The sequence below is a fragment of the Puma concolor genome, chromosome B1, assembly GCF_028749965.1.
Source record: "Puma concolor isolate L17-30 chromosome B1, mPumCon1.1.hap2, whole genome shotgun sequence".
Classification (NCBI taxonomy): Eukaryota; Metazoa; Chordata; class Mammalia; order Carnivora; family Felidae; genus Puma; species Puma concolor.
In genome coordinates this window covers 50,302,568-50,327,254 of record NC_141670.1, presented here as the reverse complement: position 1 = coordinate 50,327,254, position 24,687 = coordinate 50,302,568, and the positions used below count along the sequence as shown (strand labels likewise).

General features: G+C 40.1%; 1 protein-coding gene across 7 annotated transcripts in view; it reads left to right on the top strand.

Moving 5' to 3' along the window:
* Positions 1–24,687, top strand: part of FBXO16 (F-box protein 16) — a 64,443-nt gene that overhangs the window by 30,919 nt on the left and 8,837 nt on the right. For 4 of the 7 annotated variants that reach the window (XM_086703773.1, XM_086703775.1, XM_086703772.1 and 1 more), the window contains 3 exons: positions 2,752–2,981; positions 10,498–10,600; positions 23,432–24,389. In XM_086703773.1, the coding sequence (XP_086559899.1) occupies positions 2,752–2,981; positions 10,498–10,600; positions 23,432–23,614 (516 nt within the window). In that variant the 3' untranslated portion in view covers positions 23,615–24,389. Of the gene's footprint in view, positions 1–2,751; positions 2,982–10,497; positions 10,601–14,254; positions 16,951–22,904; positions 22,931–23,431; positions 24,390–24,687 lie in introns of those variants that run through there. The other 3 variants (XM_086703776.1, XM_025922077.2, XM_086703778.1) reach the window with 3 other exon arrangements.

Sequence of the window (24,687 nt, the reverse complement as noted above, 5' to 3'; positions counted from 1 at the left end):
CTCAATAGGAAATAGAAAACATGAATAAATGTTTATCATTTATGAAATTGAATTCATAATTTTCCATAAAACTCTAGGCCCAGATAGCTTCATTGGTGAATTCTATCACAGATTAAAGGAAGGAATACTAATTCTTTTTTTTTTTTTTTAATTTGAGAGAGAGAGCATGAGCAAGTGGAGGGGAGGGGCAGAGGGATAGAGAGAGAATCTCAAGCAGGCACCACACTCAGCATGGAGCCTGATGCGGGGCTTGATCCCATGACCCTGGGATCATGACCTGAACTTAAATCAAGAGTCAGACACTTGGGGCGCCTAGGTGGCTCAGTTGGTTGAGCAGCCGACTTTGGCTCAGGTCATGATCTCGCAGTTTGTGGGTTTGAGCCCTGCGTCGGGCTCTGTGCTGACAGCTCAGAGCCTGGAACCTGCTTCGGATTCTGTGTCTCCCTCTCTCTCTCTCTCTATCTCTGCCCCTCCCCTGCTCATGCTCTGTCTCTCTCTGTCTCAAAAATAAATACAAACATTAAAAAAACATTTTTAAGAGTTGGATGCTCAGGGGCAGCTGGGTGGCTCAGTCGGTTGAGCCTCCAACTTCAGCTCAGGTCATGATCTCGCAGTCCAGGGGTTTGAGCCCCGTGTCAGGCTCTGTGCTGACAGCTTAGAGCCTGGAGCCTGCTTCTGATTCTGTGTCTCCATCTATCTACTCCTCCCCTGCTTGCACTCTGTCTCTCTCTCTCTCTCAAAAATAAACATTAAAAAAAAAAAATTAGATCTTTAAAAAAAAAAAGAGTTGGACGCTCAGCCAACTGAGCCACCCAGATATTAATTCTACACAAATTCTTTTATAAAGAATGGAAGACAGGAACACTTCCCAACTCATTGCCTTTATACCAAAACCAGATAGAACCTTTATAAGAAAACAAAACAAAACCCCAGACTAATGTCCCTCATGAAAACAAACATAAAAATCCTTTAAAAATATTAACAAATTAAATCAAGTTATTTATAAAGAAAGAATAATACATGATGATCAAGTGGGATGTATCCATGGAGAGTAAGGTTGGCATAATATTAAAAAATTAACCAATGTAATTCACGGAATAAAAGAAAAAAGATGTATGATCATTTCAGTATATGCAACAAAAGCATTTAACAGAAGTTCAACATCTACTCATGATTTTAAAAATTCTCAAAAAGGCTTTAGGTGAACAACATTTTGTTTACTTAATACAGAAAAGTATCACAGTTTCTATTCTGTTTTGTTAAAGAGTCAAACATTTTGTTACTTTTCAGAATGAATAATGCTTGTATAAAATTACTAACACACTAATTTTCTGCCTGAAATTGTTTATTGTTGTGTATTATTTATTCCCAGTAGTATTAAATAAGGTCTTCTTCAGCAAAAACAGACAGATTCTGTTTGATATAAGCTCAGAGAAATGAAATGAATGACCATTCTAAATGAGACCTGAAGAAAATATTGAATACTAAACCAATAATGAGCTATCAATTATATAAATATGAAAGGTCTTCTTAACAATCATTCATTAAATTAGTAAATATTTATTAAGTACTGTTACATGCTGGGTGCTGAGTATAAGGGTCCTAACCCTGCTTTCAAGGAGTCTAGTCTAGTGGCCTAGGACATAAACAAATACATAATTACAACACGGAGTAATACATGCTATTCTGTAATAGAAATGTATACAATGAACAGTTAACACAAGGATAAGAAACTAACTGATTCTGCTTGAAGAGATTGGGGAATTTCTTAATTTTCACCAACAATTCAAGCAAACCAATTTACCATGCAAAGCTTTCCTAATCTCTTAAAGAACAAAAATTAAGCCTTTAATGGCTTCTCGACATACCATTACCACTTCCCTTAGGTTACAACCACATAAAAAACCTTATGAATTTCACACACAAAAATAGACTTTCAATTTGGGAAATTAAAGCAAAAGTATTCTTTGGGAGCAGTTAAGGTTTTGAAAACCGATAAAATCTATAGTTTACCCCCCATATAACTCGAAGTTGTCCCTGTGTGTTATAGATAATTAGGCCTGGAGTACCTTTTTTGGAATGTGTACATTTTTAGGAATAAGTTAACTGCAATTGTGGAAAAATTATACAATGATGTGGTAGAAGAGGTGGCAGTACAGGATAGAGAGGTTTAGAGCAAGGACTTGAAAGCAAGACAGTCCTAGATTCAAATTCTGACCCTTTGGGGTCCCTGGGTGGCTCAGTCCATTACGCATCTGACTTCAGTTCAAGTCACGATCTCACAGTTCATGGGTTTGGGCCTCGCATAGGGCTCTCTGCCATCAGCATAGAGTCTGCTTTTGACCCTCTATCCCCCTCTCCCTCTGATCTCTCCTTCCCCTGCTTGCTCTCTCTCTCTCTCTCTCAAAAATGAATAAACATTAAAGAAAAAAAATTCTGACCCTCTGTCTTACTACTTATGTAATAGTGGGCAAGCTCATTGGTTTATCCTATCTTCAGTTTCCGCTTCTGTAAATGAGAGTAGTAACTATTACCTTTTAGAGTTATTATGAAGGTTAAATAAAATAATGCATGAAAACTTCCTGAGAAAGTACCTGACACATACAAGTACTCCTGGATTGGTGGCTGCTGTAATTATTGTCACCATTATCATTGCAGTTGGGGCGATGATGATGATGATGGTGGTGGTGTTTTGTTTTTTGTTGTAATTATTATGATGTTTTAAGAACAGAAGTAATTTTCTTCTTGTAGACACCTCCAAAAGACAGGTTTGCGGTTGCTGACATTCAACCAGTTACAAGCAGTTCTCCAGAGGAAAAGCAGTTTCCAGCATCCGCTTTCCGGTCCTCTTCCTCTTTGAGAAAGAAGACTCACGGGGAGAAAGAACTCCCACCCTGGCGATCCTCTGACAAACATCCAACTGATATCATTCGTTTCAATTACCTGGACAACTGTGATCCCATTGTGCAAATCTGGCAAGGGTGAGAAGCTCTGTGCTCTTTTCTACTTACTTGCCATTAGACACAATTTGCTGGCACTTCAGTATAGGAAAGGATGAAAATAGAATTTACTGTGAAAAAAATGCTTTTCAATGAATAGAAGCAAAAAGTAATTGAGAAGTAAACCATTATTGGTAAATTTGCCTTGTTCATTAGGTTTTGTTTGCATTTTGTAGCTCTTATAATTTCACATTACAGCTTCTTTTGATATATATTTTTTTAATGTTTATTTTTGAAAGAGAGAGAGACACAGAGCATAAGCAGAGGAAGGACAGAGAGATTGGGAGACACAGAATTCGAAGCAGGCTCCAGGCTCCGAGCTGTCAGCACAGAACCCAACACGGGGCTCAAACTCACGAACCATGAGATCATGACCTGAGCCAAAGCTGGACACTTAACCGACTGAACCACCCAGGCGCCCCTTCTTTTGATATTTTAATACTTCAGATTTCAGTCTAGCACCATAGAGTTCATTCTGGTCTTTTCCTTTTCCATATTTACACCTCCCTTCTCTGACAGTGAGAAACCAGGCTCTCATATTTATTTATGCAAGTTATATATGTACATATATAATTTTGATTATATACTATATATATAATTTATATAAAAATTGCATACTATACACACACACACACACATATACATGAACAGTATGTATTTACTTACAAATACTGAAAGTAATTTTAAAATTGCTAACCTATTTCATTATTAAAACAAATCTGCTAACTAGACAGTATTTGCTTATGGTTCTTTTTTTTTTTTAATGTTTATTTTTGAACAAGAGAGAGTGCAAGCGAGGGAAGGGCAGAGAGAAAAGGAGACACAGAATCCAAGGCAGGCCCTAGGCTCTAGGCTCCAACCTGTCAGCACAGAGCCCAACATGGGACTCAAACCCACAAACCATGAGATCATGACCTGAGCTGAAGTTAGACGCTTAACCAACTGAGCCAGGCAACCCTGTTTATGGTTCTTTTTGACTTTAGTCTGAGGGCATATATTCATAACACTGTGTTCAAAAGTTATGTGGGTTCTTTTTTTAAATATCTCCCTTCACTGTGGTTTGTTACATAGTTCTAAAGTTCAAACTACATAAAAGCAAACAAGAAGTGGGGCGCCTGGGTGGCTCAGTAGGTTAAGCCTCTGGCTCTTAATTTCGGTTCATGTCATGATCCCAGAGTTAGTGAGATCAAACCCTAAATCGGGCTCTGTGCTGACAGCATGGAGCCTGCTTGGGATATTCTCTCTCTCTCTCTCTCTCTCTCTCTCTCTCTCTCTCTCTCTCTCTCCCCCTCTCTCCCTCTCTCCCTCTCTCCCTCTCTCCCTCTCTCCCTCTCTCCCTCTCTCCCTCTCTCCCTCTCTCCCTCTCTCCCTCTCTCCCTCTCTCTCTGCCTTCTCCCCCCAGTAAATAAATAAAAACTCTTTTTAAAATGTATACGGAAAGTGCACAAAAGGTATACTCAGAGAAGTGCCACACCCCCATCTCTTCCATTCCTCTCCCACCCTGTCATCTTTTCCACCCCATTCCCACTAACAAACCTAATTATTTTACCATTTTCAACTATCTGATTGGCAAACAGTTTAAAGGTTGACAATACATTCTGTTGGTGAGGCTGTGGGCAAACAGGTACCTCATACATTGCTAGTAGGAATATAAATTGGCACAAACCTTATAGAGGGATATTTGACAATTACCCAGCAAAAATACATATGTCTTTACATTTTGACCCCAAAATCCCACTTCTAGGAATCAACCTTGAAAATAAGAAAAGTAGGGGCACCTGGGTGGTTCAGTCAGTTAAGTGTCTGACTCTTGATTTTGGCTCAGGTCGTGATCTCATGGTTAGTGAGTTTGAGCCCTGTATCCGGCTCTGTAGCGTGGAGCCTCCTTGGGATTCTCTCTCTCCCTTTCTCTCTCTGCCCCTCCCCTCCTCACACTTTCTCTCTTGTCTCTGAAAATAAATAAACTTTAAAAAAAGAAAATATGAGAAGTATATCTGTATAAGGATATTTATTGCAGGGGTGTTTCCTATTTTAAAGTATTGGGAATAACTTAAATTTTCATACATGGAGAATGTCTGTTGAATAAACTGGGTATGGTCCATTCACACAATGGAGTACTAGGCACATATGAAAATGAGGAAGAGCTCTCTGAACTGATTGGCAGTAAGAAGGTACGTTGTTAAGGGAGAGAGGCACATTTCAAAGGAGTATCTGTAGTATGCCACCCATAGTACAGAAAGAAGAGAAAGTAAGAAAATATACATCTGTGTCTGTATATACACATGTATCTGTTAATATACACATACATACATGTTTACAGGATAAATAAGAAAGGAAATAAATTTTGGAATGTTTTGTAATGTTTTAATATGTCTGCTATGTTTTCAGAATATATTTAAACAGATTAACATCAAGGCAGCATAAGATAGTGAAAGTGTACAGGCTCTGGAGCCATACTGCTTGGGTTCAAATCCAGACTCCCACATTTCTAGCTTTGTGATCCTGGGGAGTTCCGTAACTTCTCTGTGCCTTAGTTTCCACACCTGTAAACTGGCAATAATAGTAATACCTAGCTCACAGAATCCCTGTGAGGTAATCCTCATATATGCAACATGCTTACGAAAGCGCCTAACACGTAGTAAGTAAGCACTTCTTTTGTAGGATGGTTTACTCAAATTATATTATGTGGCTATAGTAAAAGAAAGGGTAATCCCACAAAGTCTGCTGAGTTGGGGACATTCAGATTACTTGTGTATTTTCTAATTTCAGGACTACTCAAGTCCCTTTGGAGGTGAGATGAGAGTGGTATCCCAAATTAGGCAAGAATCAAGCTCTTTGAGGGTGCAGACCATGTGCCTTACTCATTTTTATATCATCACTGACTAGCTTTGCAATACTCATTAACTGATTTTGCAAGAAGTGTAGCCTTTCTGTTCATAAACTTTAAATTTTAGTTGTATCAGAAAAAAATCTAATTGAGTTGCTAATAACTTAGAAAGTACTGGGCAAAAAAAAAAAAAAATCAAGGTACAAAACAGAGTTTAAGGAGTGCCTAGGTGGCTCAGTTGGTTGAGCATCCAACTCATAATTTCAGCTCAGGTCATGATCTCATGGTGGCGAGATCAAGATTGAGTCCCATTTTGGGCTCCACACTGGGCATGGAGCCTGCTTGAGGTTGTCTCCCTCCCTCTCCCACTCCCCCTCCCCCACTTGCATGCACACACACTCTCTCCCTCAAAAAAATAAAATAAAACAAATTTGGGGGGCACCTGGGTGGCTCAGGTGGTTAAGCGTCCAACTCTTGGTTTCAGCTCAGGTCATGGTCTCACGGTGTTCATGGGTTTGCTGCGCTGACAGTATGGAGCCTGCTTGGGATTCTCTGTCTCCCTCTCTCTCTCTGCCCCTCCTGCATGTGCTCTCTTTCTCACTCAAAAGTAAATAAATAAAACTTAAAAAAAAAAAAGCAGAGTTTAAAAGAAATACTACCATTTATATTAAAATGGGTGGGAGGGTGCCTGGGGTGGCTCATTTGTTAAGCCTCTGACTTTGGCTCAGGTCATGATCTCACAGTTCATGAGTTTGAGTCCCACATCAGGTGAGCTTGAGCCCTGCTTCTCTCTCTGTCTCTCCCTCTTCCTCTGCCCCTCATGGGATTCTCTCTCTCAAAAAAAAAAAGAAAAAAAGGTGGAGGAGAAAGAATATATATATATACACACACACACACACACACACACACACACACACACACACACATACATATACATATATCCATAAAATATCTATACATAAAGTATCTTTGGAATATACACAAGAAACTGATACTATATTGTTTGCCTTCAAGGAGAACTGTAAGTTGGAGACAAGAATAGATGGAAAAAATTTCACTGTACATCCTTTTGAACTCTTGAATTTTGAATCATTGTGAATGTATTGACTATGTATTGATCAATGTATTCCTGAAGATAGTATTTAAGAGTTTGTGTGTGGCCCTTATACTGGACTATGGTGGTAAATAGGAGAGAGACAAACTTAGATACCCAGGCATATGAATGGTACATTAACATGAGATAAACTGATAATGTCCTGAGTTTTCTGTGAAACTCAGATACCATTTATGAAAGGCAATAATCACATTAAGTGTTAATGCACTGAACACCCAATTAAAAGGCAGAGATTATAGAATGGGTAAAAAGGCAAGAACTGGGGCACCTGGGTGGCTCAGTCGGTTAAGCGTCCGACTTCGGCTCAGGTCACGATCTCGCGGTATGTGAGTTCGAGCCCCGCGTCGGGCTCTGTGCTGACCACTCAGAGCCTGAAGCCTGTTTCCGATTCTGTGTCTCCCTCTCTCTCTCTGACGCTCCCCCGTTCATGCTCTGTCTCTCTCTGTCTCAAAAATAAACGTTAAAAAAAAAAAAAAAAAAAGGCAAGAACTGACCATATACTTTTTACAAGAGACACACCTTAAATACAAAGACACAGATAGGTTTAAAAGTGAAGTGATGGAAAGAGATGTACCATGCAAAGAGTAAGCATAAGAAGGCTAGGATGATCACTAATATCAAATAAAAGAGCCATCAGGACAAAGAGTATTACCAAAGATAAAGAGGGACATTTCATAATGATACAGGGGTTAACTAAAGAGGAAGATATAACTGTTACAAATGCATATCTACTTAATTACAAGGCTCAAAGTACTTAAGAGAAAAATTGATGGATCTAAAGAGATAAATAGACAATTCCATGAACACCCTTTTTTAAGTGCATGTGCTACATTCACCAAGACAGACACAATGCTTGGACTCTTCAAAAAGTCAGTGCCATGAGGAAAAAAAAGAAGTGGGAAAAATGTTCTAGACATAAGAAACATAACAACCAAATGCAGTTTGAATCTATATAGGATTCTGATTAAAAAAAAAAAAAAAAAAAAACTGGGGTGCCTGGGTGGCTCAGTCGGTTAAGCATCCGACTTCAGTTCAGGTCATGATCTCACAGTTTGTGAGTTCAAGCCCCGCATCAGGCTCTGTGCTGACAGCTCAGAGCCTGGAACCTGCTTCAGATTCTGGGTCTCCCTCTCTCTCCCCCTCCCCTGCTCACTCTGTGTCTCTCTCTCTCAAAAATAAATAAACATTAAAAAAAAAAAGACTATAGAAGACATTCTTGGAACAATTGCAGAAATTTGAATATGAATTGAATATTAAATGATATTAAAGAATTACCATTCATTTTCCAAAGTATGATGACACTAATGTGGTTAGGTAGGCAAATACTCTCTGAGGAGATGAGTATTGAAGTATTTAGGGGTGAAGTGTCTGTAATTTATTTTCTTATAGTATGGGAAAAATGCATACATACATATATATACACACATACATATATACGTGATGTGTGTATCTATATATATGTATCTATATAGAGAGAGGGATAAAGCAAAAATATCAAAATGTTAGTAATTGTTGAATCTAGTTGGAGAGTATATGGGTAATCAGTGTGCTATTCTTTCAAATGTTCTTTATATTCAAAAGTTCTTAATTAAAAGTTGGGGGACATTTTTGAAAACTAAGCAACAAGAAATATTTGAGCAAAGCTGGACTTTTTAAATAAAAATTTTTATACTGGATATTCAAATATCAAAATACAACCACTTGTAACCATCAGCTAGCATTAACAGTTTTGAACTCATGACCAATCGGGTTTCCTTTATCCCTCACCCCTTCTTCCCTTTCCCCAGGTTACTTTGAAGACAAATCTAAAGGTTGTATTATTTCATTCATATATATTTCAGTATATATTGAAATTGTATTTCATATCACATCTAAATCCATGGATGATTTCATAATAAATCAAATATCAAGCCAGTTTTGAGGTATCTTTGTCTCATAAAAGGTATTTTTAAACAGTTGGTTTGTTTAATCAGCTTCCATATAAGGTTTGCATATTGTATTTAGTCCATGGGTCACTTAAATCTTTTTTTTTCTTTTTTCTTTTTTTGGATCTATAGGCTTATCCTCTGTCCTTTTTTTCTCCCCTTGCAATTTGTTTTTTATAGAAATCAGGCTATTTATTCTGTAGAGCTTCTCACATTCTGATTTTGCTGATTGTACTCCCAACGTGCAGCTTGGCATGTCCCTCTGTCTCCTGTACTTGGCCATACTGGTGGTCAGAGCCAGAGGCTTGAGGAGATAGGATCATGTACTTCCATCATGAGGTGCAAATCTCCGGTTATCTCTTTTTTTGTGATGTTAGTGGCTATTGAGGATCATTGCTTAGATCCATTACTTCAGGCAGACTTTTTTGGAAAGTGCCAGAGAATAAACACTTTACAGGATATATCTCTGTCACAACTGTTCGACTTTGCCATTGTAGTCTGAAAACAGTCAAAGACAAGATGCAAAAAAATATAAGCATGACTATGTCCCCATATAACTTTATTTACAAAAATAGGCATTGGGCCAGAGTTCACCTCTGGGCTGCAGTTTGCTGATCCCTACTTTATCCTAATATATATGATAGTTTTAGAAAACCAATACTAATATTAATACAAACAATAGGATTACTAAAAAACAGTTTAAGATTTCTTTGCCTGTATTTTTGTCCTTAGTTCTTAGTAGAATACTACAAAGAATATGCGGACAAATTACTGTGTTAAAGTCCCATGAACTAACTAATTCCTCCATGTGTAATAATGCCACTAACTCCATAGTTAGGAGTTGTTTCTTTTATTTGTTCTTAGATTTTAGGGATTTTCTTCCTTTGTTTTATTTTATAATTTTGAGAAAAATTGAGATGTTTCCAAAGTCAAATATATAAAACAAAGTATATTTGGAGAAGTCTAGCTTCTGTTCCTACCCCTCCATACTGTTCTTTGTTCTTGATTGGATCACATAGGGATCCTACTTATAGGTAACCATTTTTCAAGATGTTATGGTGTCGTCCTTCCATTTAAAAAAATTTAAGCAAATACACACAGGCATTTTTGAAATAAACATACCACTTTATTCACCTTTTTTTTTTTTTTTAACATTTTTAATGTTTATTTATTTTTGAGAGAGAGAGAGAGACAGAGTGTGAGCAGGGGAGGGGCAGAGAGAGACACACACAGAATCCAAAGCAGACTCCGGGCTCTGAGCTGTCAGCACAGAGCCTGACATAGGGCTCAAACCCATGAACTGCAAGATCATGACCTGACCTAAGTCAGAAGCTTAACCAACTGATCCACCCAGGCACCCCCCCCCCCTTTCTTTTTTCATGTAACAATATATCCTGGTGATCACTCCACAGTTGTATGTAGAATTACCCTGACTTTTTATAGCTCATGGTACTCCATTGTGTGGATGCATCAGAGTTTATTCAACCAGTTCTCTTATGATCTACATTTGGCCCATTTCCACTTGAGTGAAAACAATCATTTAAATCATAGGAACAACAAAATCAAACAGACAAAAAGCCATGCAAATTTAAAATGATTGTTTGTAATTTTCCAATGATTTCTAATTTACAGAAGGAGGAAAAGACATGAAATGAACCCAGATTTCAGCCGACAGTCACATGATAAGAAAAATAAATTGCAGGATAGATCTAAACTAAGGAAAGCACAGTCACTGGTAAGTATTGCTTACAAAAGCTTCCCCACCATAACATTTGTGAAGATTGCTGGATCTTGAATCCTATTTGTGAAACTAAATTTGTTTTTTTTAATCAGAATCATCAAGTGGTGGTTTAAATTCTGGTCTCTGACAAGCCGTGTGACCTTAAAGACCTCTTTTATTTAATTTCTCTTAGGTTCTATTTAAAAAAAGTTTTTTGAGTATAGTTGACATACAATGCTGCATTAATTTCAGGTGTATAAAGGAGTGATTTAACATCTCTATATGTTAAGCTTTGCTCACCACAAGTTGTAGCTACCATCTGATGACACCACACAACGCTATCATAATATCAGTGCCTATAATCCCTGTGCTGTACCTTTTATTTATTTATTTTTAATTTTTTAAGTGTTTATTTTTGAGAGAGAGAGAGAGAGAGGGAAAGAAACAGAGAGACATAGAATCAAGAGCAGGCTCCAGGCTCCAAGCTGTCAGCACCAGCCCAACACAGGGCTTGAACCCACAATCATGACCTGAGCCAAAGTTGGACGCTTAACCAACTGAGCCACCCAGGCACCCCTGTAGCTTTTATTACCATGAGACTCTATACCTCTATTTTCTTATCTGCTAAAAAAATAAAAAATAAAAAACAGACTGGATGAAGTGAAATGGATGAATCTGCTTTGAAAGTATACAATATAAAGGGAGCACAATTATCATTGGTTCTTTCTTCTGCTGTGAGTGTGTTGGGGTGGGGGTTCTCTATAGATTATTTCCTTATAGAGTGAAGGTTCCACTGACCTAAGAAAAAGGTATGCTTTCCTGCTCCCAGTGGGGCATGATTATAAAAGTGCATTTGAAGTAACTTCAGAAAAAATGAATTAGGAATTTTTCTTTCCCCAGTTAAAAAATAGCTAATTGACTACCTAATAAAGTCAGTGATTGTGATTAGGGAACATTATTATTTCAGAGCAGAATTTCCCAAATTGTGGTTCTGTACCCCCAGTGGATCTCTCTCAGCCCGTATGAGTCTTTGGAGCAAAGTAGAAGAGAATAAGGATGGAATAAAAAGTTCATTTTAGCAGTAAAGATTTAGGGAAAAAAAGCTGAGGATACACACGCAAGGAAAATTAATGTAAAGTGGATGTCAATTGGGAGAGGAATAAGTATGTACTCGTGAATAAATCACTTTTATAGCTCTCTTTTAAAGCTCTATTACTTTCTGTTTAAATGTATTTTCAAGTGTTTCAAAAAAAAAAGAGAGCTTTTATAAAATGAGCTTTTTTAAAAATAGGGCAGTCTGTATTCTGAGGGGCCAATTTTGTTGGACTGGATGAGGCTTATCACAGACATATGTACAGATGCCCAAGGGAATGAGGAAGCTGAAAGCAGAGCAGTAAAATTGTCAGTGAAAACCATTAATTGAGAAAAATAACTTTATGAGGCTTATCACATAGGCCATTTAGGCATGCTTCTGCCTGGTTTCCCGGCCCCTTCTGGGCCAGGAGTAGAAGAGAAATCCAGGGGAGAGCCAGGAATTTAAAGCACATAAAAGTTGATGGTTGATGTATGCTTACAAATTATCAGCACAGTCAAACATTTCTCTGGCCTAAAAAACAAAACAAAATCAAAGGCTAAACAGAAGCCTTCCCCATGGGCTTTTGACATTAACCATCTGTCACACACTAGAGGGGCTTGCTTAAGTTAAAAAATTCATTATATTTATAAACTTTAAAAGTTGTGCTAATTAAAGCTGGAAGGGAAACCAGGGCAAATTAAACAATGATGGAGAACAACGAAGCTATTAATAAAATGAAGTGTGCAATGGTAGTGATCTACTTGTGTTGTTTATGTAAATGTACTAATTATAATCACTATTTATGCTTCGTACTTTTGATAAGGAGCAGAAAGCACAATTAAACCCTCCAAAAGTGTGCTAGGATCTTTTTCTCAGTCTGATCTGGCCGTTTGGGCCACGAGGCTGCGTGTGGCTAAGGTTTCCCCCTCTGCAGGCGGTGGCAGTTTGCTCTCTCAGTGGGCCACGTAGCTCAGAGGAAATAAGCAACCTCCTAAGTGATGCAAGGTGATTGTGCAAATTTTGGAAATGCTGGATGTGGGACCATAGAGAAGAGGAAATGGGTTTTGAAGAAATTAAATTAGGGTACAGAAGGAGAGAAGCAAGGAAAACTCTGAGAATTGCCACTATGGAGAGGGTGGTGGACAAAGCCCCATGCAATTGCAGCAGAGGGAACCCTGTGTTCATTTAATAGAAAGGTCTTACATCATTAAGATAGGTGTATGTAGGAAGATTTCAGGAGGAACTAGAGAAACGGGAGCAGGCAGAACTCGGGAACATATTATTAAGGGGAGGATGAGAAGGACAGACCCACAAAGCTCTGCCCAGCAGGTGCCTGACACCTGAACCCTGAGTCTTTCTTGCCCCTGTAAGCAGAAAATACTTGGATACTTGGAAAAGGTAGAGCTTTGTGAAATGGAAGGGTTGAAACAGAACAAAGCTCGGGAGTATAAGAGAATACAGAGAATATTCCGTAAGTCATCTCTCCAGGACCGTGGCCATGAGGCTACTGAGACCCGTCTTCTTCACTTTTTGTCTGTCACGATTTATAGTTTTCAAATATGAGAAATGTCTCCAAAAAGAGAAACCTGCTTAGGGAAACACTTTCAAATCCACATGTATTACTGTGAACTTGTGATGTTTTGTATTATTTATTAGACTTGAGTTTTCAAAACCTGCCCATTTAAAGGGTACCTGATTTCCATGTATGGCTTTCAATTCTAAAGCTGCCTCTTTACAGCTGCTTCATTTAACCCCTTCTGGTGTGAATCATTGATAGAAGATGGGAATAAAGCCTAGGTCTGATCACTAATGCTTTATAATTTTGAAGATTGTTTATTAAAATTATATAAAGAAATGTCCATTGCTCTTAGTTATTAAAATTTCATAAAGAACAAAGCAATTTAAATATATAAACGCCACAGTACAGCAAGTACTATCTTTTTAAAAAAAATTTTTTTTTAAGTTTATTTATTTATTTTGAGAGTGAGAGAGAGCGCGAGCGTGCGCGTGTGCATGGGAGCAAGCAGGGGAAGGGCAGAGAGAGGGAATCCCAAATGGGTTTAGAGCCTTCAGCACAGAGCCAGACATGGGGCTTAACAGGGGACTCAAACCCAAGAACTATGAGATCATGACCTGAGCCAAATCAAGAGTCACCCAACTGCCTGAGCCACCCAGGGACCCCAGCAAGTACTATCTTAAGAAAATTTTCCATCTTGTATAAAGACATGGGAATTTCTTTTTTTTTTTTTTTCTTTTCCTCCAAATCTTAACAGCCAGACCTACAATGCCTGTTCAGGAAGGGGGAAAAGAGGGAGCTGTCTCCTTGGGGGAAAGCTTTGATGAGCTTGTGGGGAGGGATGCCACCTTGAGGGCTTGGATGTTACAGGCACCTGGTCTCCAGAGGAAGGGAAACCTGCTCTGCCGGAGATTAGAGGAAGTTTGTTGTTTCTCTTCCAGCTTGGGAGGAGGGAGAGAAGTGGTGGAGAAAGAGCCAGCCAGGTGCTGAGACAGGTCGGGAAGTGAGGCCAGGACCCATTCAGATCCGAATTTATTTGCTGTTACTGAGATGTAAACCCCGCCTTCCATCTCTACAGTAAATTCTCAATTTACACATGGAAGCAAGATCTCGGAAGTCTAGAAGACAGGAAAAACAAAACCTCCTGGGACAATTCGCAAAAACTGAAGGGTGGGCTTTGGACTTCCTGGGACCTGGAGGTAGACTCAGAGGACCCCAGCTGACATCTTGTTTCATGTCATTTTTCTTTTTCTTTTTCCTACCAAGTTAAGTGTAAAAACATTAAGTACCTTTTAGCTGACACTGCTTTTTCTTGGCGATCAGAGAAGTCCTCACTTTCTAGGTTCTGATCTGGCCACGGATTTCAAAAAGCTTGCTGTTTCAGACCATTCACCTAAATGCTAGTAACAAAAGCCTTTAATTGCCTGCTTACTCTAATTGCTTTAGATAAGACCTTATCTTTTTCTGTACTGTGCTAATTCAAGCTTCTGCAGTTACCTTCCAATGCTTTCCAAGCTAACTTGGTTTTTAGTGTCCTGATCTTTTAAATGCTTCTGTAAGCTTTGTCACCTTTTTTTCATCCCCTCTCTGAATGAGAAGAGGAGGAAAAAAGAATATACTCCAAAGTGATAGCTGATTTTTGTCGTGAAAGAACAATGGCTTAAGAATCAGGAAAGCCAGTTTTCTGGCCTCTGCTCTACAATTAACTAGCAGTCACTCAACCTTTGAGTTTTCATTTTCCCATTTATAAAATGAGAGTTTGGATCCCAACATCTTTAAAGTCCATTCCTGTCTAACTAAAGCCTGGAGCTGCAGAACCCCACAGTCCCCTGCACATTTATTCCCTGCTTTCTTCTGATGCCGGAGGGACACAGCTGTGACTAAAGTGACTTTGCATAGAATACCAGAAAGAATCAATCACACTGGTGAGTTCTGATTATAAACCAATGGAAACTGGTTTCTGTCTCCTATCCTTTTCTTTGAACTTCAGAAAATACAATTAACTGTAACAGAAGTATTTACGAAACAAACCTATGCAGTGGTTTCCTTACAGGCAGTCTTTAATAGACTTCTTTCAAAGTCTGATGACTTCCCCAGGTGTTTGTTTACTTGGTTTGGATGGGCAGAATTAGAAATCTCAACAGGAGAGATCTTTAATTATTTAGCTCAATCAGTGAAACTCATGAGAGTTCCATTTGGAATACAGAGTAAGAAAGAATATGGGCTTTGTGGTCAGAGAGACCAGAGTTCTTTTACCAAATAGCACAATTTTGGATAAGTGAGTGACCAAACCTTTCTGAGCCTCTATTTCTTCATCTGTAAAATGGGAATAATGATTCCTCCCTTGTAGGATTGTTGTCCGGACTAAATGCCAGGTGTATCTTAGGTATTCAATACTTGTTTGTGTTCTCTCTCATTAAATACCATCTTATCTTGCGGGGCACCTGGCTGGTTCAGTTGGAAGAACATGAGACTCTTGATATCCAGATCATGAGTTCAAGCCCCATGTTGGGTGTAGAGTATTACTTAAATAAACTTAAAAAGAAATACCGTATTATCTTTCACTTTGCTGACCAAGAGTATAGATTTGGGACTCAAACAGCCTAGGTTCAATGCCTGATACCACAATTTTATCTATTTGTTTTTTAAATGTTTATTTATTTTGGTGGGGGGAGGGGCCGAGAGGGAGACAGAGAATCCTAAGCAGGCCTGAACCCTTGAACTATGAGATCATGACCCTACTGGAGCAGAAATCCAGAGTTGGATGCTCAACCACTCAACTGACTGAGCCACCCAGGTGCCCCTATTTTATTTATTTTTTTAAAAGCTCCAGACCCAACATAGGCTTGAACTCGTGACCCCGAGAGATCAAGAGTCTCATGCTCTACCAACTGAGCCAGCCAGGTGGCCCATGGCACCAGTTTTAGTAGCTCAGTGATTTGGGTCAGTTATTAACCTCTGGGAGGTTCTGTTTCCTCATCTGTAAAACGGAGTTAGTAATGACACTAACCTCACAGAGTTAGCAGAGGGGGTATAAGGCATTTAGTAGTGCCTAGCTCAAATAAGTATTCAGTAAGTAGCAGCTGGTGTAGGTAATAGCAATTACCAGTATCAAAATCCCACCAGGTCACTGCCTGAGGCTGCAGGAGAGAGAGAGAGAGAGAGAGAGAGAGAGAGAGAGAGAGAGAGAGAGCACTGATGGTGAAAGCTGCAGAGAGGTCAGGCAGCAGCCAAGGGTCATTGGCAGCAGGCTCCCCCCCTATGGAATAAACTTCTCTTTCTCGCCTATACTTTTACTTGCCTTCAGTTTTAGCTTTCTTTGTCTTTTCTTTCCCCCATGGTTTCCACTATGTGAAAAGTGATTGCATCCATAGCGGCTGAAATGTGAGCTACCTATTTCTTTTCCTGCATGGTCTCTGTACAGTCTGCCCCTGCACATACATACATGTATTCCCTCCTCAGCGACATTGGGTCTTTTATTCCACACTCAGACTGAACTGTGCATGTGTGTTGAACTCAATACTGTGAATTCTGTGCTACCTGTGCTCCTCTGCTTACTAATTACAATATTGGTTGTTGTTAATTTTTGATGCCTATGAGAAGAAAGGGCCTAATTGCTAAGAATCCTGGGGGCAAAATTAACTCTCAGGAAGAACCACTACTTAGAGTCTTTGCATTTATCCTTTGCCTCTAAAAGAGCATAGTTTTCTTGTTCTGTCTTGTTATCTTCTTTGTGATGCTTTGCATAATAAATTACCCTGGCATTTCCAACAAGAGTGACTCTACCTGCTTCTCTTTTACTGAATATTTATTTTTATTTAAAAAAATTTTTTTAATGTTTGTTTATTTTTGAGAGACAGAGCGCCAATCAGAGAGGGGCAGAGAGGGAGACACAGAATCTGAAATAGGCTCCAGTCTCTGAGCTGTTAGCACAGAGCCCCATGAGGGGATCCAACCCATGGACTGCGAGATCATGACCTGAGCTGAAGTCAGACACTTAACTGATTGAGCCACCTAGGTGCCCCTCACTAAATATTTAGACTGTAGCATAATGGCTACTTGTTTTTAAGAGTTACACACAAAATATTTGACACAAATTGGCTTCTCTTTGGGATCTATCAGAAGAGAAGAACCATGTTTGTGAGTTATGTAATATTATTAGTTATATACATATTAGTTATGACAGATATTTAATCACTGTTACTGCTGGGTTTAAAATATATATGTATGTGGACTGCCTGGCTGGCTCGCTCAGTAGAGCATGTGGTTCTTGATCTCAGGATTGTGAGCTCAAGCCCCACTTTGGGCCTAGATCTTACTTAAAAAAAAAAAAAGTATAGGGGCACCTGGGTGGCTCAGTCAGTTGAGTGACCAACTTCGGCTCAGGTCATGATCTCACAGTTTGTGAGTTCAAGCCCCGTGTCGGGCTCTGTGCTGCCAGCTCAGAGCCTGGAGCCTGCTTCTGATTCTGTGTCCCCCTCTCTGCCCCTCCCCAGCTCATGCTCTGTCTCTCTCTGCCTCAGAAATAAATAAAAATTTAAAAGAAGTATATATATGTGTGTATATATATATATGTATATATATATATACACACACACACGTATGTATATATATATACACACACACATTCATACATACACACATTTATATGTGAATGAACACATACATATATGTATGTAGTATATATATTTGGGTGTTGTATAACATTTAGTAATATAGCATTTCACCACAAACTACATTAGAAGCCAATTTTCTAAGACATGGCTGTTTTGAAATCCGAGTTCACAATCATTACTAACAAACAACCATTGGAACTTTATGGCCTATGCACATTTTGCAACACACCCCTACCTTACTTCACTTGGGAGACTGAATGGTGCCATCACATAGTCTTGGATTTAAATTTCAAAACCCTGCCTAGGGGTTGCTTAGTCTTCCTCCACAGCTCACAGCTCTACCCCAAGGTTCCTTAAAAGATAAACCAAGAGCAAAGACAAGCCTGTGACTTCTTTAAAACTCTGTTGATGATTTTTCCCTAACACCCTCCCTCTGTTTCTCACGGAAGCAGAGTGAGCAAGGACAAAAAGGGAACACCCTCTTCATAGTGTTGACCAAAGCACGGGCCCCCTGGAAGGGTGACCCACGTGGCTCTGAGCAGCAATCTGGGATCCTAAGCAGGCAGGAGGACAGCAGGGAGCCATCTCACAGAATTCTCAGATTGAAAAATCCAGGAAGCAGCTCCATTCTGGAGAGATTAAGCATCCAGGACTCTAAGACTTTCTTCCCAGAAGGAAACCCCTCTCAGGCGAGCACTCCTCAGCCACCTTCTCTGTCCTCTGAACCTTTGTCCCCACCAGTGACCCTTACTTATTGCTCAACCCATATCCTATGCTGAGACAATTTCTAAGAGTGAGTTGAAGCTGTATTTATATGACGAAAACAAAATACTTCTGACTTTATTATTTTCAAATACAATATTCCATGTTTATACATAGTATTACCACATTACTCTTGAACTGGATGTCATAAGAAAGTGTTGAGTGTAGATTTTTGTAAAAGAGGAAGGTGGATAGGGTCTCCTACGGAGTGAAGATTGTTTACCTTTCTTCCTTACCTTTCTTTACCATATCACAGGCTTGGGAAGATTAAATGAAATAATAAAGGTATGACACAGCACAAGGCAGTCAGATATGTGCAATTGTTTTTACTGGTATTTCTAGAAGGATGATTGACACACAGCAGGGGCTGTCATTATGGTTACTATATCTATCTGTTTTCCATATCTAGACACTCCTTACCTAGTCTATTCTCTTAAATGATCCCTGGCTTTATCCAGTGGTGTTGTTTGTATCAATGATCATTTGCAAGTTTCTGCAGATAATGTGAATGGAGAACCAGAAAACAAAATTGAAGTGGGGAGTGACATCCAGAAGTATATTCAAGCTGCTATACACAATTCAAGCTGCTTGTTCCTGGGTTGATAGCCCTTCTTGGGTCATAGTCTCCTATAAGGTCCTACCCTTTCTTGGGTCACTCAGCTCCATAGCCTCTCCCCATTCTCACTCTTCTGTGCCCAATAAAATGACCATCCAGTCTGAAGATAGGAATTTTCTATCTCTACTTCAAAGTCCACCTGCAAGGTGCTTTCAGCCATTGCCCTGAAATGAAAGAGAAAAAACCATTCATATATTTATTCATTTATCCAACAAATATTTACAGGTACAAGGGTGGGCATTAGGGATACAACCATAATAAGGTACAGTCCCTGCCCTCCAGGGGCTTACAGGCTGGAGGGGGAAAGGTTCCAATCAAGGAAGGGGTAACTCCTAGGTATCTGGATTGGACAGTTGTGTTAATGCTCATACCACCCATCACTGAGACTGGAAATGCAGCAGGACATGCTAGGTGTGAGAGACCTGTAGGAGTACCAGTGTACATATTCAGAAGAGAGCTGAATTTATGAGCCAAGAGCTCAGGAGGGACAGCGGGGCAAGAGATATAAAACCAGCAATTGAAGATGTAGGTACTGATTGCCTAGGAAGTGGGACAAGAACAGAACCCTGAAGACTTCTGTTATGTAAAGCATGGCCTTTACATATAAATGTCTTCCCTTTTAAAGACAGGCTGACGAGACATAGAAATATTATTGGGTAGGGGCACCTGGGTGGCTCAGTCAGTTGAGCGTCCAGCTTCAGCTCAGGTCATGGTCTCACAGTTTGTGAGTTTGAGCCCTGTGTCGGACTCTGTGCTGACAGCTCAGAGCCTGGAGCCTGCTTCAGATTCTGTGTGTCCCTCTCTCCGCCCCACCCCTGCTTGTGCTCCGTCTCTCTCTTTCAAAAATGAATAAACATAAAAAGAAAATTAAAAAAAAATTTTTTTAAGAAATATTGTTGGGTAAATATCTCTAGAAAAAGAACAGTAAGGGGCTCCCAGCTGGCTTAGTTGGTAGAGCACATGCTCTTGACCTCGGAGTCATAGGTTCCAGCAGTATCGCATGTAGGGTGTAGAGAAAAGAAAAGAGAACAGTAAGTTCAACCAGCAAGAAAAATATATTTAAATGATAGATGGTCCCTGGCTTTGAATGGTTTGACTTAGGATTAACCATCTACTTTACAATGGTGAAAGGTGATTCATATTCAGTAGAAACCATACTTTGAGTTTGGGATTTTGATCTTTTCCCAGGCTGGCAGTATGTAGTACAACACTCTCTTGTGATGCAGGCCGGGGAGTCACAGCTCCCAGTCGGCCACACAATCACGAGGGTAAACAGCTGATAGTTACAACCATTCTGTATCCACACAACCATTCTGTTTCTCACTTTTTTAAAAAATTCAATACATTATATAAGCTATTCCACACTTTATTATAAAATAGGCTGTGTGTTTGATGATTTTGCCCAACCGTAGGCTAATGTAAGAGTTCTGAGCATGTGTAAGGTAGGCTAGGTTGAGCTATCTATCATGGTCGGTAAGTTAGGTGTATTAAATGCATTTTTGACTTACAATATTTTCAATTCATGGTGTGTTTATCGGGACATAACCCCATTGTGAGTTGAGAAAGATCGGTAGCTGATTCCCTCCCTCTTCATGGGAATAGACTGAGGAAAGGCTACAGCAGATGGACCTGCGCGTAAGTAAAGATAATTTATAACAACATTGTTTGTAAGAGCAACTTCATCCATTTGGGATTCTTGTGGAGGCTTTGGCACCAAGGCACAATCAATTATTAACTCCATTTCTAGCTCCTCTCCCCTCTCTGGAGGATGGTCAATGGGGCTGAAAATTCTAAGCTTCTAATCATGGCTTGGCCTTTCTGGTGACCAGTCCCCATCCAGGAGCCCATCCAGAGTCCCCTCAATAAAACAAAAGATGCTTCTAGTGGTCTTATCACTCAGGAAATTATAAGGGTTTGAGGAGCCCTGTGTCAGGAACATGGAGCAGAGACCAATGTGTATTTTTCTATTATCTTATAACCAATGTTGGTATAAAACACATTGCCAGTTATTTTAACCAGATCATCAGATGCTGTGGATCAAGGTACAAGACTGTCAGATTTATACCCTTTATGTAACTTCCTCATGTTCCCCTTAAATCTTATCTTTTCTCTTGCAATGATGGAAATTAAAGCCTTAAAATGAAGAGGGTCTACGAACTTGTTTTCAGGGACAGAAAGAAAGGGTGAATGTATGGAGACCATCTTTCTAGAGCCAATCTTAGAGGAAAGAGGAACCCAACAGTCTGGATAGGCAATGACAATTACCAAGGGTGGGGGGGGGGGGGGGCTGGTGGGTATGGGGAAGTGAATCCCTGGGACCTGCCTTGGCTAAAAAGGAGAGCTTGAGAGGAGCCTGCCTCAGCATGTGAACTTTCCCCTGGGGACTTAGGAGAAAGAAGATCCTCAAATGCAGTGATAAATAAGCTTTGCAGAGTAATAGGATTAAATTTGAAACTGTTACAGGTGAGGTGTGACTAGCCCATTCTTGTATCCCAGAGAACTAGTCCTTTTTTTTCATTCAACAAGTATTATTTTTATCTTCATTGTCACTAAAATAGCAGAAAGGAACACCTCTGTTCTCTTACTTTATGTTGATCTTAGAACAACACTGAAAATGCTTATTCTCCATTGCTCTTAAAACAACACTGAAAGCTGCAAAAGAGGGAAGATTACCTACTCCCTTTTCTTCCCCTTTTTCCTCTCCAAATCTAACAACTTACTGCATTTAATTCCAGTTTTACCTACTTTTTTCCAGAAAAATTATCAACAAAAATGTATGGATCTCCTATAGGCAGGAACCCATAGATTCACTGAAGTGTAAGATTCCAGCTTTGCTCTCAGGAAGTTTGCAGTCCCATCAGGGCACAAATAATTACATCCAGGAATGAATACAAATGTCCAAGAACATATGTTTAATGCAAAGTCTGAGGTCTCAATAATAATGGCTTCAGGAATCCAGCTGAGGCAGAAATCCCTGAGGGTTAAGACACTCAAGCTTCTTGGAGAAGGCAGACCTTGAAGGATAGGCTAGATGTAGAGAAGGAATAGAGTGCATGAGGCTAGTTAGTGTAGGGTGTGAGGCAAGACCAGACAGTGTGGGGCATCTTTGTGGAATAATGAGGGACCTGGTTCCCTGGAGAAGAGAACAGGAGACAGCAGTCATTGGCTAAATCAATTTCTTTTTTTGTTTATTTATTTTTGAGAGAGACAGAGACAGAGCATGAGTGGGGGAAGGGCAGAGAGAGAGCGAGACACAGAATCAAGAGCAGGCTCCAGGCTCCCAGCTGTCAGCACAGAACCCAACTGGGGGTTCGAGCCCACAAACCGTGAGATCATGACCTGAGCCAAAGTCAGACGCTCAACCAACTGAGCCACCCAGGCGCCTTGGCTGAAGCAATTTTTGATTTGTCAAAGTCTAAAGTAGGATTACTCCCAGATTAACAGAAACTCTGCTGCAAACATAGCCAGCAGAGCATGAGAGGGATATAACAAACCATCTGATGGCTGGGCCATGCCAGCTGAATATGGAGTCTTGTGGGATCAGGATTTTATTCAGGGAAGGCTACAGTATCTGTATACCTGCTCCGTCTCCTTGTGTCTCTCTGCCGAGTAGGGGCCAACGCAAGAGGGAACTTACAAGACTCCATTGCTCCTGCTCCTGCAAGCTCAGCTCGTATTTTTTCTTTCTCTTGTTCTCCCCATCTTCCCCTCTTCCCTTTCTTGCTCACGGCCAGATGTCCAGGAGATATCCTTTCTCACTGTGAGTTTTGGTTGGAATGTCAACCAAATATGTTGCCTTTGCCTTTTTAGAACGAATGTGTGCATGACCAGATTAGTAGTGAGTGAAAATATGGGAACTCTACCTATGCTCACCTGGCCTGAGAGTCCCAAGTCTCCAAACCAGGCCCTAAAACCTTTCTGGTCTGTGAACTTGGGCTGGCACGTAAACTGCCTGTTCTTCAGTTCCATTTATTTGTAAAACGGAGATGCTAATGCCTCCCTACCTACCTTGCAGAATTTTCTTGAGGTTCAAATGAAATTATGGTTGTGGAAGCACTTTGGAGACTAACAAACTTATTATTAGCTCAAGGTGAAGATTGCATGGGGGTTAAGGGTGGTCATATTGGGAAGTCTCATTAAATCCCATCCAGCCCTACAATTTGATAAAGCTGTTTTGTGTCATTAAAATAAGTTTAATTATATGGCTTCCTCTGTGATGTTTTGGTGGCTGTCACTTGAACGATGTGTTTTTCTTCCCTAGATATCCCTGAGTGCAGAACCCAGCCCCGCTCTACAAGTTCCTGCTCATCTCGCCTGGTCTCCTCATGGGTGGGCAGGGCTCCCAGCCACCGAAGCAGCAACGAAAATCCTCACACAGCATCTCCAGAGGCACTCTGGGCTTCAGGCAGTACCCATCCAGGCTCCAGATCCGGAGTCAGTTTAAACCTGTGAAAGGATTTCGATAGAAATGACAAGGTGCTCTACACATTGGAGAGTTGGATATTACTTGGCTCATCTATTAGAAACTTTCTGCTTAGGTACCTTCTTGGGATAGCGAATTCTACAGTATTTCAGTGAAAGGTATTCATGGCATAAGTGCTGACATATTTACAAACTTAGATACAAATGTGATGATAGATACCATGCGGTTGATAAAGGGACACAGGTTAGCAGGGACGGCCTGCTTTTGAAGAGGCAAAAGGGAAAGGGCCTGTTGTTGTTCTAGAACCCAGGAAGAGCTGTAGCCACAGGAGAGGGGCCATCCAACAGGATGTATTCTGTGTGGTGCAGGAACACAGCCACTTCAGAAACCAAGGCCTAGTGGGGAAGGAAGAGGGAGAAGACCCAACCCCTCTCACTCCCTGGCCCTCGACACTCTGACAGTGCTTGGCTTTGGTCAAACCTATCTGGAAGTCAGAGAACAAAGAAGCCTGGGGAGAAATGTGGCCAGGAGTGGGTCGGAGGGGTGTTTCCCAAGAAGGAATTACATTTCCCAAGAAGGAATTATAACTGATAGTCAAGCAACGTAAGTGGGCTCGAAAGAGTAATTTGGAAAACAGAAAATGTTACTTAGCTGCAAAAGTATTAGTCATACATTCTAAACTAAACCACCTACTCATGTACCATTTCAAGGTCCCAGAAGTTACCATTCTAAGATACTAATTTACCTAAGTAAAGCAGAATGATAGAAAAATAAATGTCAATCGTGCAATGCTGAACATGTTATGTTATTATATTGCATACCATAACATGTACTAATATACACATATTTGAATGTTTAAAACATTCAAATTCCATGGTCTGGAAGCATGGCCCAGGATACAGTGGTTTGGATGCCCAAATGATTGGTGTAGGACAAAACATGACCAGCTTACATTTGATTAATTTGCACCACCCAAGGTGACACTAATACAGGACTTTGAGGCAGAGAAGAAGGAAAACACACCCAGGATGAGACCTTGTGTTCTTCCCATGGGCAAAGCAGCTGGCTATCAGTTAAGATTTCTTCTTCCTGAA